The sequence below is a fragment of the Thunnus albacares genome, chromosome 18 (genome assembly GCF_914725855.1).
Source record: "Thunnus albacares chromosome 18, fThuAlb1.1, whole genome shotgun sequence".
Lineage (NCBI taxonomy): Eukaryota > Metazoa > Chordata > Actinopteri > Scombriformes > Scombridae > Thunnus > Thunnus albacares.
This window is the reverse complement of record NC_058123.1, coordinates 30,331,869-30,344,262: the sequence shown is the minus strand read 5'-3', so window position 1 is coordinate 30,344,262 and position 12,394 is coordinate 30,331,869. Positions and strand designations below refer to the sequence as shown.

General features: G+C 36.1%; 1 protein-coding gene across 6 annotated transcripts in view; it reads right to left on the bottom strand.

Annotated features, from left to right (window-relative positions):
- Window positions 1–12,394, bottom strand: part of pam (peptidylglycine alpha-amidating monooxygenase) — a 115,981-nt gene that overhangs the window by 30,368 nt on the left and 73,219 nt on the right. For 5 of the 6 annotated variants that reach the window (XM_044332663.1, XM_044332664.1, XM_044332665.1 and 2 more), the window contains 2 exons: window positions 11,396–11,674; window positions 2,267–2,396 (listed from right to left, as the gene is read on the bottom strand). In XM_044332663.1, the coding sequence (XP_044188598.1) occupies window positions 2,267–2,396; window positions 11,396–11,674 (409 nt within the window). The remainder of the gene's footprint in view (window positions 1–2,266; window positions 2,397–11,395; window positions 11,675–12,394) is intronic. The other variant, XM_044332667.1, reaches the window with a different exon arrangement.

Below are 12,394 nucleotides of genomic sequence, written 5' to 3'. Positions count from 1 at the left end.
GTCTGATTGCTCTGACAGTGTGCTTGCAACAATAACATCGTATCAATGTAATTTGCGTCCATATGCCCTGTCTAACAGTGCATTCACACATACAGATACAAATTAGTCAGTAGTTTCTGGTCTCTCATGAATATATAGCTCTGTGGGTGTGCTGTGTAGTGAACATAATTTACATACTCTGCTCTAATGGGACGGTTGTTCTGATTTAGATGCTGTACTAATGAAACAACAATGTTGGTGGATTGTTTTCATGTAGTTCTTTTTTTAAAAGTCCCAGTAATTCCTTATAGACACGCTTTTTGAGTCCCTTAACTCAGCAAGGGCGCCACGATTCTGCTAGGTCTCACTCATAGTGAAAAGTAGTCTACAGCTGCCCCAGCTTTTGGATCTTTGTTGTTTTTTTGCTTTTGAATGTATGTGAGTGAGTAAGACTGACATTAGCATCCAGCAATAGCAGGCTTACAAAATGGTTTAAACATATTAAAAAAATACCATGGCTATCCATTAGCATCAAGCCTAAAAATTAGGAAATATGGGCAATTATTCAAACCAGATCAGTGCTGTCTGCCAGTCAGATGCATTACGGACCTGGCCGAAATTATTGGTACCCTCACATTTATTAAAATAATGCACCATTAGCCATTTGAAATTAAAAGATATTTTATTATCAATGCATGTTTGGTTTGCAGTGGAACAAAACAAAAAAGTTGTAAATAACTGAATTCTTGCTTAATCTTCAAAGACATCTTAAAATAGCCTGGACAAAATTATTGGTACCCTTTAGAAGTTGTAAGAAATAATTGATTTGTAGTGAAACTTCATGCAGACTATTGTCTTTTAATTAGTATCATAGGTGTTTTCAATCTTATAACCACTCATGCATCCCATTTAATAGGAGAAAATTACTCACTCTGCTGTTTTGTGTCACTGTGTGCATCACAGTGAACATGGAAAACAGAAGGAAAACTTGAGAGTGGTCTGAAGACATTAGAAAAAAGGTAATAATAATATTTTTAAAAAAAAGGTAATGAAAAGGTAATCAACATATAGGTTACAAGACCATCTCCTAAGAACTTGATGTTCCTGGGATCACTGTTGCCAATATTATTAAGAAATTTAAGGCCCATGGAATTGTAGCCAACATCTATGGATGTGCTTGCAAGAGGAAAATTGGCCGAAGATTGAACAGAAGGATTGCTCGAATGGTCAAGAAAGAACCAAAGAAAACTTCAATACAGATCCAAGCTGATCTTCAAGCTCAAGATACGATAGTTTTAAGTTGCACCATCTCCCGCTGTCTGAATGAAAATGGGCTCTATGGTAGAAGACCCAGGAAGACCCCACTTCTAAGAGGGAAACACAAAAAAGCCAGACTGGACTTTGCCAAAATGCATGTTGACCAGCCACAGTCCTTCTGGGAGAATGTGCTTTGGAAAAATGAGCTTTTTGGTAAATCACACCAACCCTATGTTTACAGAGGGAAAAATGAAGCCTTCAAAGAAAAGAACACCATGCCTACTGTGAAACATGGAGGAGGCTCAGTGATGTTTTGGGGTTACTTTGCTGCCTCAGGCACTGAGTGCCTTGAATCTCTGCAGGGTACAATGAAATCAGAAGACTATCAACACATTTTTGAGTGAAACATGCAGCCCAGTGTCAAAAAGCTGTGTCTTAGTTGCAGGGCAATGGGTCTTCTAGCAGGATAATGACCCCATACATCAAAAAACCCCAAGATTGGATGAGAAGGAAACATTGGACCGTTCTCATGTGGCCTGCTATGGGTCCTGATCTGAATTCCATTGAATATCTGTGGAGAGCTGAAACTTGCAGTTGGGAGATGTTGCTCATCAAACCTGAGAGAACTGGAGCAGTTTGCTCAAGAAGAGTGGGCTGAACTCTTATTCAGAGTTACAGAAAGTGCTTGACTGCAGTTATTGCCTCCAAAGGCTGTGCTACAAAATATTAAGTTAAAGGTTCCAATATTTTTGGCCATGCCATTTTCATTTGTGTTATTGTATTAAATAATATGTTAAGTTGTAAATCAAAGCAAAGTTTCAGTTATATTCAATGTGAAATAAAGATGAAAGTGATGGATACCATATACTTCTATCCATTTCAACTTAATACAGAGAAGTTTTAGTTGTTTTTTTTTAAAAAAAGGTGAAAGGGTACCAATATTTTCGGCCACATCTGATTATGCATACTCACAGAAGCCCTGTATCAACAGAAAATGGATATATCATGAGCATCATATCAAGCAACTTACTCTGTCCCCCAGTGGTGGTCACCTCTGTGGAAAATTACCAAATTAGAATCTGAGTCAAGGGCAAGTCCTGATACCTGACCCAGCTGGAGAGAACTCTGTGGCCACGCTGAGACCTGCTCCAGATGGTAGTCTACACCACACACACAGAGACAGAGAACCAGATGCACATAAACAAACACACAAAACAGTTTAGTTATTCTCAAATTGGCATCAGAGGTGACTGTGGTATATCTCTGGAGATGAATAGTTGGCCTAATCGTTGGTCATTTTTAACTCCAATGTTGTGTTTGGGGTTCTGGAAACTTGGAGTCTTTTTGACAGCTCAAAAACATACTTGTTTTTTGACAAGTTTTATCACTTTGATAATTTACAACTTTTCCTAATTTTATTAGAATTGGTAATTAACATGATGTTCAGATGATAACATGTTTCAGAAGTCTGCTACAAAAAATGACACATTATTTCTGTTTGTGGTCTCAGAGGCATAGCTGAAAAAAATGATTAAAAACAATTGATTTTCACATGCCCTTTATCTGTGATTGGTGTTTACATCATAGCCACCCCAAGTAGGGGTGTTTATTTGGATTTGTACGATGGGAGTTTGAACAGTTTGTTTTTAATTTACTTAATTCTTAGGAGTTATTGTAGATGAAAGATTAACTTGGAAAAAACATTTTGAACATGTTTGCAAAAGGTCAATGAAAATGATTGGAATATTGAGGAAAGTTTGTTCTCTGATTCATCCTTCTTCTTATTTAACTCTGTATTATAGTTTAATCTATCCATATATCAATTATTGTAATATTATTTGGGCTGCTACATATCCTTCACACCTCAATCAGTTACTTTTAATCCAAAAAAGGTTTTTAAGAACTCCACTAGCCAAGAGCCATCTGCACCTTTGTTTAGGAAATTTAAATAAATAAATTTGTCAATTTATTCTGTAAATACTCTTCTAACGTGTGTTTATGTTCAAATTCATATATCACGGGCAAAATTTTCCAGATATATTTAATAATTTTTTCCTTTTATCATCAGAAATTCACTCTTATTCAATGAGGCGATCAAAGGACTTTTGATTAACTTATTGTTGCACTTCCAATCATCAATTTTTTATCAACTTTAAAGGTCCTCATCTCTGGAATTCACTAAGTACAACTTTGAAGTCGTCATCTTCTTTAATAACATTAAAAACACATTTAAAAAAATATCTTTTATCTAAATAGAATTTTGTGTGACTGGGTATGTATTACACTTCTTGCACGTTTAAAGTGTTCAAATTTCTGTTTTGATTATTTTTTTCTTTTTCTCTTGTTTTTTGCTATAAAGGTTTCTTTGTCTATTTGATGTTATATTGTTTTATGACTCAGTATGTTTTTATGACTTGTTGAAAAGGGGGGGAGGACTTTGTATAAGCTCTTGGGCTCCTGTAAGTGATATGGGAAGCTTTAAAATGTTGCCTTAGAGAGGAATTAATCAACATAAGTAGCCTAAAGAATAAAAAGCAGCACCTAGAAGAAAACAGATTAACAGAAATCAAGCTGTTACAAAATTCACTGTCAAATGAATATAAGGATGGAATATGAACTGAACTGTGTAAGCTAAAAATGAAATATGATGACATTATGAGGAACAAATTGAATATAAACTAAAAAGATCAAAAGTAAATTATCATGAATGTGGGGAGAAGGCAGGAAAGTTGCCAGCCAGTAGAGGTAGGCAGTGTTTCCCAGGCCTTACACCTTCAGTCCGAAATATCCTTTCCAAACTTTTCAAGTCTTTCAAAGACTTTATGAGACTCAAATTATTGAGGCTAAAATCTGCCTACATGATCTTGACTCACATAATCAAACATGGCTGTTGGCCTGACATGGCTTGTGCACAGCTTTTTGTGTGTTCCAGTATGTGTGGAGCTTTTTGAAGTTCTAGTTTGAGTGGACTTTTTTTTATAAATGAGACATTTAGCAGCACTTTAAAATTGTATGTTTGTCATTTTGGAAGCTGATTACTGGCAACTAAACACATTGCAGGGTCAAAATGTATTTTTTGTGGAGGGAACATCAGGTCTGTTTGTAGTAATGTGTCAGAATTGTTGACCTCTGTTTTGGTTTATATTGTCTTTCCATGTTAAAGTCTAAATAATGTTAAATTTAAACTGCTGTGTTACAAGAAAGCAATGATACTGTCAAGAATGAGCTAATTTGGTTATTAAACTTACTAATGCTTACTAATTATTCAAAGTAGATTTGACATTATACTATAAAAATAAGAGTTGGTAAAAATATTAAAATATTGATATTCATGTTTACTTTAATAAAGTTAAACTAATTTTCCTCTTTTTTGCTTTTCTTTACTTGCAAGATATTGCCTCATTTTTTAATTCTTAAAATTTTATTTATTTATTTTAACAAAGTAACACTTTTTTATAATGTTTTGTGTATATGCATAAGCCTTTGTTACAGGTTACTGTTCACCTGCATGAGGAGCTATAGTGGCAAGTCACAATACGTACAGGTTCAAATTATTCCACTCCATTAGACTCACAAACACAACCACTTGTGTTCTACGAAGCACCTGGCCAATACTGAAAACACAGGAAAGCTGGGAATTGAAAATTTCTGTGGTGGTAGGTCTTTGTATTTGCCCTGACTGTAAATAATCTGTAAATGTTTATCCATATAAAAACAAATTATCTATGAATTATTAGACAGTGCTTTGTTCATATAATATCATAACATAATTTCTTATAATTGTTTTGAACGGCTCAGAGGTGATTCATAATATATCAATGAATCATTAATCATCTATGTTATTAAGACTATAGCACTTTGAGTTTCACGATGAATGAAAAGTGTGGTACATATTAAATGTGTTATTATTATTACTAATGATTTGTTCATGAATATTTCATAATTAATTAAAAAATTATAGGAGACTTACAACATATTTGTAATGTTATCATAGCATTAATTAGTCATTTACAAAAGGTATATCAATGTTTTGAAGGTAGAAGGCTAATTTGCATGTTTTGGAGGACCAAATAAGCCTGAATTTGTTCATATACATTTGTATTGCTGCCTTTTTGGTTGCCTTTTTTAACTCACTGGTACTGCACTATTTGTTTAATGGACGATTTTTCAGCTTAGATAGCACTGAAAGGTAAGGGTGAATCTTTTCATAAAGATGGTCTGGGCCCTGTAGATATCAAGGAACAACTTGTCGATTGCTGGTCTGACTTTTTGCATGTTGCTCCATTCCCAGATCTCAACTATCAACTTGGCCAAAAAGACCCAAAGTGTAAGTGATATGGGAAGCTTTAAAATGTTGCCTTAGAGAGGAATTAATCAACATAAGTAGCCTAAAGAATAAAAAGCAGCACCTAGAAGAAAACAGATTAACAGAAATCAAGCTGTTACAAAATTCACTGTCAAATGAATATAAGGATGGAATATGAACTGAACTGTGTAAGCTAAAAATGAAATATGATGACATTATGAGGAACAAATTGAATATAAACTAAAAAGATCAAAAGTAAATTATCATGAATGTGGGGAGAAGGCAGGAAAGTTGCCAGCTTCAAGACTTAAAAAACCGGTGACTAAAAATACCATATCTTGTATTAGATTACCAAATAACTCAACTACCGCTGATCCAGATCAAATAAATAAGACCTTTACTGACTTTTATGAAAATCTACCACAGGAATTCTTAAAGAATATTTATCTCCCCTGCTTAAAAAATGCATTGGAAGAGCCAATAACTCTATTTGACATAAATAAAGCCATTAACTCATTTTCTAAGAACAAATCTCCAGGGCCTGATGGTTATAATGCAGAATTCCACCATGGGTTTTGCGAGGACCTATCCCCTCTACTTGTGCAGGCTTTTCAAACATCTTTCAACAATGGTAGTTTTCCACTTACGTTTCATTATTCACATTACTGTAATTCATAAAAAAGATAAAGACACTTTAATTTGTAGTAACTATCGTCCAATATCATTAGCAAATTTGCATTATAAAATGTTGGCCAAAATTCTTGCAGCCTGATTAGTTCAGGTAATCGGAAAGCTGATACACACTGACCAAACTGGCTTCATGAAAAATCATGACAACACATCTGACAACACAATGAGATCATTCAATATCATTCATTATGCAAAAAAGCTCCTTCACCTGGCAGCACTGTTTACTTTAGATGCTGAAAAAGCCTTTGCTCGAACTGAATAGCCTATTTATGTTCAGTTCCCTGTAGAAATACGGGTTTGGTAACAATTTTATGCAGTGGATTAAGATGATCTACTCAAAGCCCACGGCTTCAATAAGAACTAATGATGTCATTTCAAAACCTTTCATTTTATGTTGAGGAGCTAAACAGGGATGTCCAGCTTTAGGACTTTTATTAAATCTAATCATTGAAACATTAGCTGAGAAAATAAGATTTGAAAAGAATGTTAAAGGCATAAAAATTGGAAGTCAATGAGTCAGTCCTCACTTTGTTATATCAATCAGATTATCACTCAATATGGCTCACTTTCAGGATACAAAGTAAAATGGGGAAAATGTGAGCTATGTCCTCTAAACAAACACTGCAATATCACTTGTGCAAAATACAAAAATTAAATGGAAACCAACAGAGCTAATATATTTAGGATTACGAATTACAACAAATAGCTATCAAACATGTGATATAAATCTCACACAAATCAACAGATTGATGGTCAAACCTTCCCATATCTCTGTGGGGTTGTGTGAACATGGTAAAGATGAATACTCGTCCTACTGTCACTTATACTCTAATGATGTTACCTGTCACAATACAAAAAACCTGGTTTGAACATTTGCATAAAACAATCTCACCCTTTATATGGCATGGTAAAAAGGCCAAATGTTCATATTTAAGGATGTCTAATTCATACAAGAAAGGTGGACTACAGCTACCCAACTTTTTTCACTACTATCTATCCTTTTAGTGAATTATTTGATCCCTCTGTAAGCAAAGATCGGAAATACATAGAAGAAAATATGTCACAAAGCTTATGCATTGACATGAAATGTCTATATGTTATGTAACTATTTCCAAAGGAAATCATGGAATGCCCAATTGAAGTGTCATTTAACATCTTGAAATGATGCTCAAAGATCATTGGAATTAACACAGCTACCTCAATAAATCAACCGCTAAGGCAGGAATGATATATGGAAAACTGTAAGGCAGCTGTTCCATTGTACAAAAAACAAGCTAAGGCAATTTAAAATACTTAATAGATTATACTACACCCCATTACAGCTATATAACATGGGCATAAATGATGATAGTAAGTGTATAAAATGTGGTACTGTGGAAGGAACTTTGGTCTTTGGTTTGGGATAACAAAGAAAGCAATGAACTACACTAACATAGTCATTCCACTCACACCACAATCACATATATTGGGAGATTTGCCTAACTTCTGCAGAGTATCTTCAAAGAATAAAAATATCTTTCTTTCAGTATGCATGGTCACAAAAAATGTAATCATGAATAACTGGATTGCTTTAAATACAACAACTCAGAAAGAATGGATCACTGAAGCAGAAGAAATGATTAGATTGGAAAAGGTAGCTTTCTGACTACAAAATAATGAGACAGATTACGCTAAAACATGGGCGCCAGTGGAATAGTAATTAATGTCAATATATATATATATATATATATATATATATATATATATATATATATATATATATAAAAAAAAAGACCACCATGTTTATTCTATTTCATTTTTAAAAAATTTCATTTCATTTCTTTTTTTTATCTAGGCTAATGATTGTTTCCTTCTTTTTCTATTAGTGCTGTTCTACAGTATCAACACTGCATGTTATCTATGCTATAAGATGAAAGTATAGCAATGATGTTTATGACTGATATTGTTTGAGGGGCGCATTGGTATAGGGTTGGTTTAGATTTGTAAATTGGTTGGGAGGGGTTTAGAAATGGTAAGTCTAAGTTGTACGCTGATTTATTGTCAGAAATGTATGACTTTTGTTTTTTTGTTTGTATTTTGTGAATCAATAAAGCATTTTAAAAAAAAAACCTGACAGTGGCAGAAATGCACAGTGGGGCTGTCACTTCGCAGCAGGCCCCAAAAAGGTTGTGAAAATAGAGAGTAACATGAATGCATTCAAATAACAGCTGCAACTTTGGAGAAAATATATTTTCCAGGAAAACAGTAACCATAAAAGTAAAACCAAAGCTACACAGGTATGGCTTAAAAACAATAATGTAATATTCTAAAGTGCCAAGTAAGAGCCGAGAATCAGCTTTATTGGACTGGAATTACAATTTGCCTCTCATTCACCAATTCACTCATACATTCAATCTCACTCACACTCACATTCAGATGATGGCAAGCTACAATGCAAAGTGCTGGCCTGTCTATTGGAACAATTTGGAGTCTAGTTTCTTTTCCAAGGACACTTAGATTACCGGACAGAAGCCAGGGATCAAACTGTCAACCCTGCAATTCGTGGACAACCTGCTCTCCCTCCTGAGCCACAGCTGACCATTGTACCCACATGTGAACATAATGCAACTCTACCAAATCCCCCATTAAAACAAGCAAACCCTCTGCACTGATGCAAGAGCAAACAGACATCAGCTGTTTCCAAGGGGAAGACTGAGTTACCAGACTGAAAACAGCATTGTGTTCATTTATTTATTGAATTTTTAACCAAATAAAAAAATAAACAAAGACAGATGGTGGTGCATGTAGACGCAGCAACCAGCAGCTCCCTCAAACTTCGCGACAAATTTGTTATTGTTGGTACTTTATTTTGCTGTTACCAATACCAAAGCACATTATACCTATGATAGATCAACACCCATCAACATTGGAAATGGAAACACAGGGATTGAATTAAGTGTGACGGACCTAGAGACGATCACTGCCCATATCATCTACTGTCCAAGCCTTCATGTCCCGGACACACCTAGCCAGATCTGCCAGACTAAATACCATCACAAGCAGTGCAACCATCCCAGGAGGTGGGGGAAGAGAGCTGGGCTAAGAGCTACACTAAGCTAACTCTGACCACCCAACTGCCCAGTTTACTTCTGGCCAATGTCTGGTTGCTGAAAAATAAAATGGACAAAATAAGGTTCAAACTGACCCAGTGACAGGAAATCAGAGACTGCTGTGCCCTCATCTTTACAGAGGCCTGGGTCCATCACAGCATACTGGATCAAGCCATTGCACTTGATGAACAGACTGCGTTCCCTGCCTACAGAAGACAAGGATTTACCACTGATTTCATTACTGCTGTTTACATCCCCCAGAAGCAAATTCAAAATGTGCAATGCAAGAACTGTATGATGCCATCATACAGTTCAAAAAATGGACGGTATCCTTATTGTAGCTGGGCATTTTAACCAAACAGACCTCAGAGGTGTTTGACCTAAATTTCACCAGCATGTCCTCACCCCCACCAGGGGAAACAATACCCTGGACCATGTTTACACAAACATTCCTAGCAGCTACAAAGCCCTCCCCTGCCCCCATATTGGACAATGAGACTACATCTCTCAGCTTTTCCTGCCAGCCTACTCCCAACCGATTAGCTTAAGATCTTTGCTCACTTTGATCTCATCTCCTCAACAAAAAGAGACCTGCCAAATCTGCCCTGCCTCCGGAGGACCAGCCACTCTCACTGTCCACAACAGATATGAGAAAAACCCTGCTGGGGGCGAATGTGAGTAAAGCTGCTAGGTCTGATAACATCACTGGCTGTGTACTGAGAACATGTGCCTACCAGCTAGCTGATGTCATTACTGGCATTTTTAACAGATCACTGTCACAAGAGAGTGTTCTCACCTGATTCAACACAGACGCCATCATCCCTGGGCCTAAAAAGTCTGCAGTGTCAAGTCTTAATGACTACTGCCCTGTGGCATTCACTCCCGTTCTTAAGAAGTGATTTGTGAAACAAGTTCCCTTGCACATCAAAGACAACATCCCAAACAGCCTGCACCCTCACCAGTTTGCATTCTGAGCCAACAGATTCACAGAAAACTGTTCAGATTGGTGGTCACACCTCCTCTACTCTACTGCTAAACACTGGAGCCCCCCAGGGCTGTGTGCTCAGTCCCCTCTTGTTCACCCTGTGAACCCATGACTGTACCTCCCAACATAGAGAAAACTATGTTGTGAAGTGGTGATATGTTGTAGTATGTTGACAAATCTGCAGAAATTATGTAATGCAATCATGTCAACATGGATCTGAATCTGAAAGGAATGTTTCCACCATCTGGTGAAATCCATGACATGAAGAATTCAGGCTGTTTTGAGAGCAATAGAGAACCTGTTCAGCATTAGTATGGTGTTCCTAATTTACAAGAAAAATCCTAATTACCATGAGTTATAAATGTGGACATGTGCTTTGATGGGCGAAGCGATTAATTTTAAGGTGGGTGTATCACCTGAACATTTCATTTTGAAAATTTAAAGAATTCAGCAAAATATTACAAAAGTTACAATATGGCTTCATGTTTTGGGACTAACAGAAAGTGTAAGCAGATAGCCGTTATTTGGCTTAAACATAGAAAACCAGTGGTATGGTCCTTACAGTTAGCCTGAAATACAATATTATATTGTTAATCATCTGTCACTGTAATAACACTCTGCAAGTTCAAGTAGAGCTTTGTGCACTGTCAGATTTTTAAAAGGGAGGTATCTTTGAATTTTCCAGACATTGAAGGAAAAGATGAGGAGAGAGGAGGCAGAATTGAGGGGGAAATAAAGGATGCAACAGCCAGGGAGAAAAAATAATGGAGAAACTTAAGATTTTTTCTCTCACAGTAGAGTCCTGCTTAAACAGTAAGGTATACATACTATTTCATATATTTATCTTTAATTGACTTAATGATTTTTTAATGACTTTTTAATTTTTAATGACTAAAAGACTTACAAATATAACTTTAGTGTGATAATGTGATAGATAACACAGATCGCAGATCTTGGGCAAAAAATATAAATAATATAGTAATTTCATAGCACGACTATTCTGCAAAACTGAAGGGGTGTCCAAAAGACAAAAACAAAGGGTTATTTTTCAGCATCAGTGATTACAATAATATAGCATCCTGGACCCACCTTGTCCTTCAGATAGCAGCTTGCTTCTTGGCGGCTTGACTGTAGCTTCAAGCTGATGGAATTTGTGGACTCTGTCCCTCACCAAAACAGGATTCTTCCTTATTTGGAAGGCTAGTCTGGCACTGGGAGAGCCCAGGTCTTTCTCTTGCATTGAGCTATGAATCTGAGTCACCAACTCAGCCTTCACTCTCTTCATCTCGCTGGGGTTGTATTTATGAATGTGAACTATGTCCTTGCTCTCTTGTCCTAGCAGCTTGGACATAAGAGAATAGAGGTCACCTGCACAGACAGACAGAGAAGGACAGGAAAGAATGGAAACAAAGGAAAAGGAAACTAAGCTTTGTGTTACTAAACAGGGCAAATGTAGTTGTATTGTTAGGAAGGCAGATATATTATGTCACTGGGACAGTAAAGTTGAAATGATAAAGTACAATATTTATTGTCTACTACATAGCCAGTAGTGGAAAAAACACTTTTCCTCTACAGAAAAGTGGGTTAGGAGTAGAGATTTGGATAGATTCTGTTGGGACAGTGAAAAGCTGACTCTAGAGAAGGAAAGATGTCAGCCAGCGGGAAACAATAGAAAGAAAAATAGACTAGAATAGAAAGTCATAGATTTAAATCTAGGGCAGTGTATAAGCTATTGTACACACAATAAAACCTGCTATATATACTGTAATCTCTTCCATTTCCCTGCTAAGTTACAGTCAGTCGAAAGGAGACATTAATATTTTTTTAAAAGACTCATATGATCTTGTACGATTAAACTCTGACCTACATACACATATTGTGCAGGGCTTGACACTTTTTGAGGCACTTGTCCTTCACACAAGTAAATTTACCTTTCACTTGTCCAGGCACAAAAGTCACTTGTCCAAGTGAAAATGACTGTAATTGACTTTTTTCATTTTGTTTGTAAATGCAGAATGTAGAATTCTGACAAACAAACAGTTGAAAGCATCGAAACAGTGTCAACATACAAAATGATGTCGAGTTTAT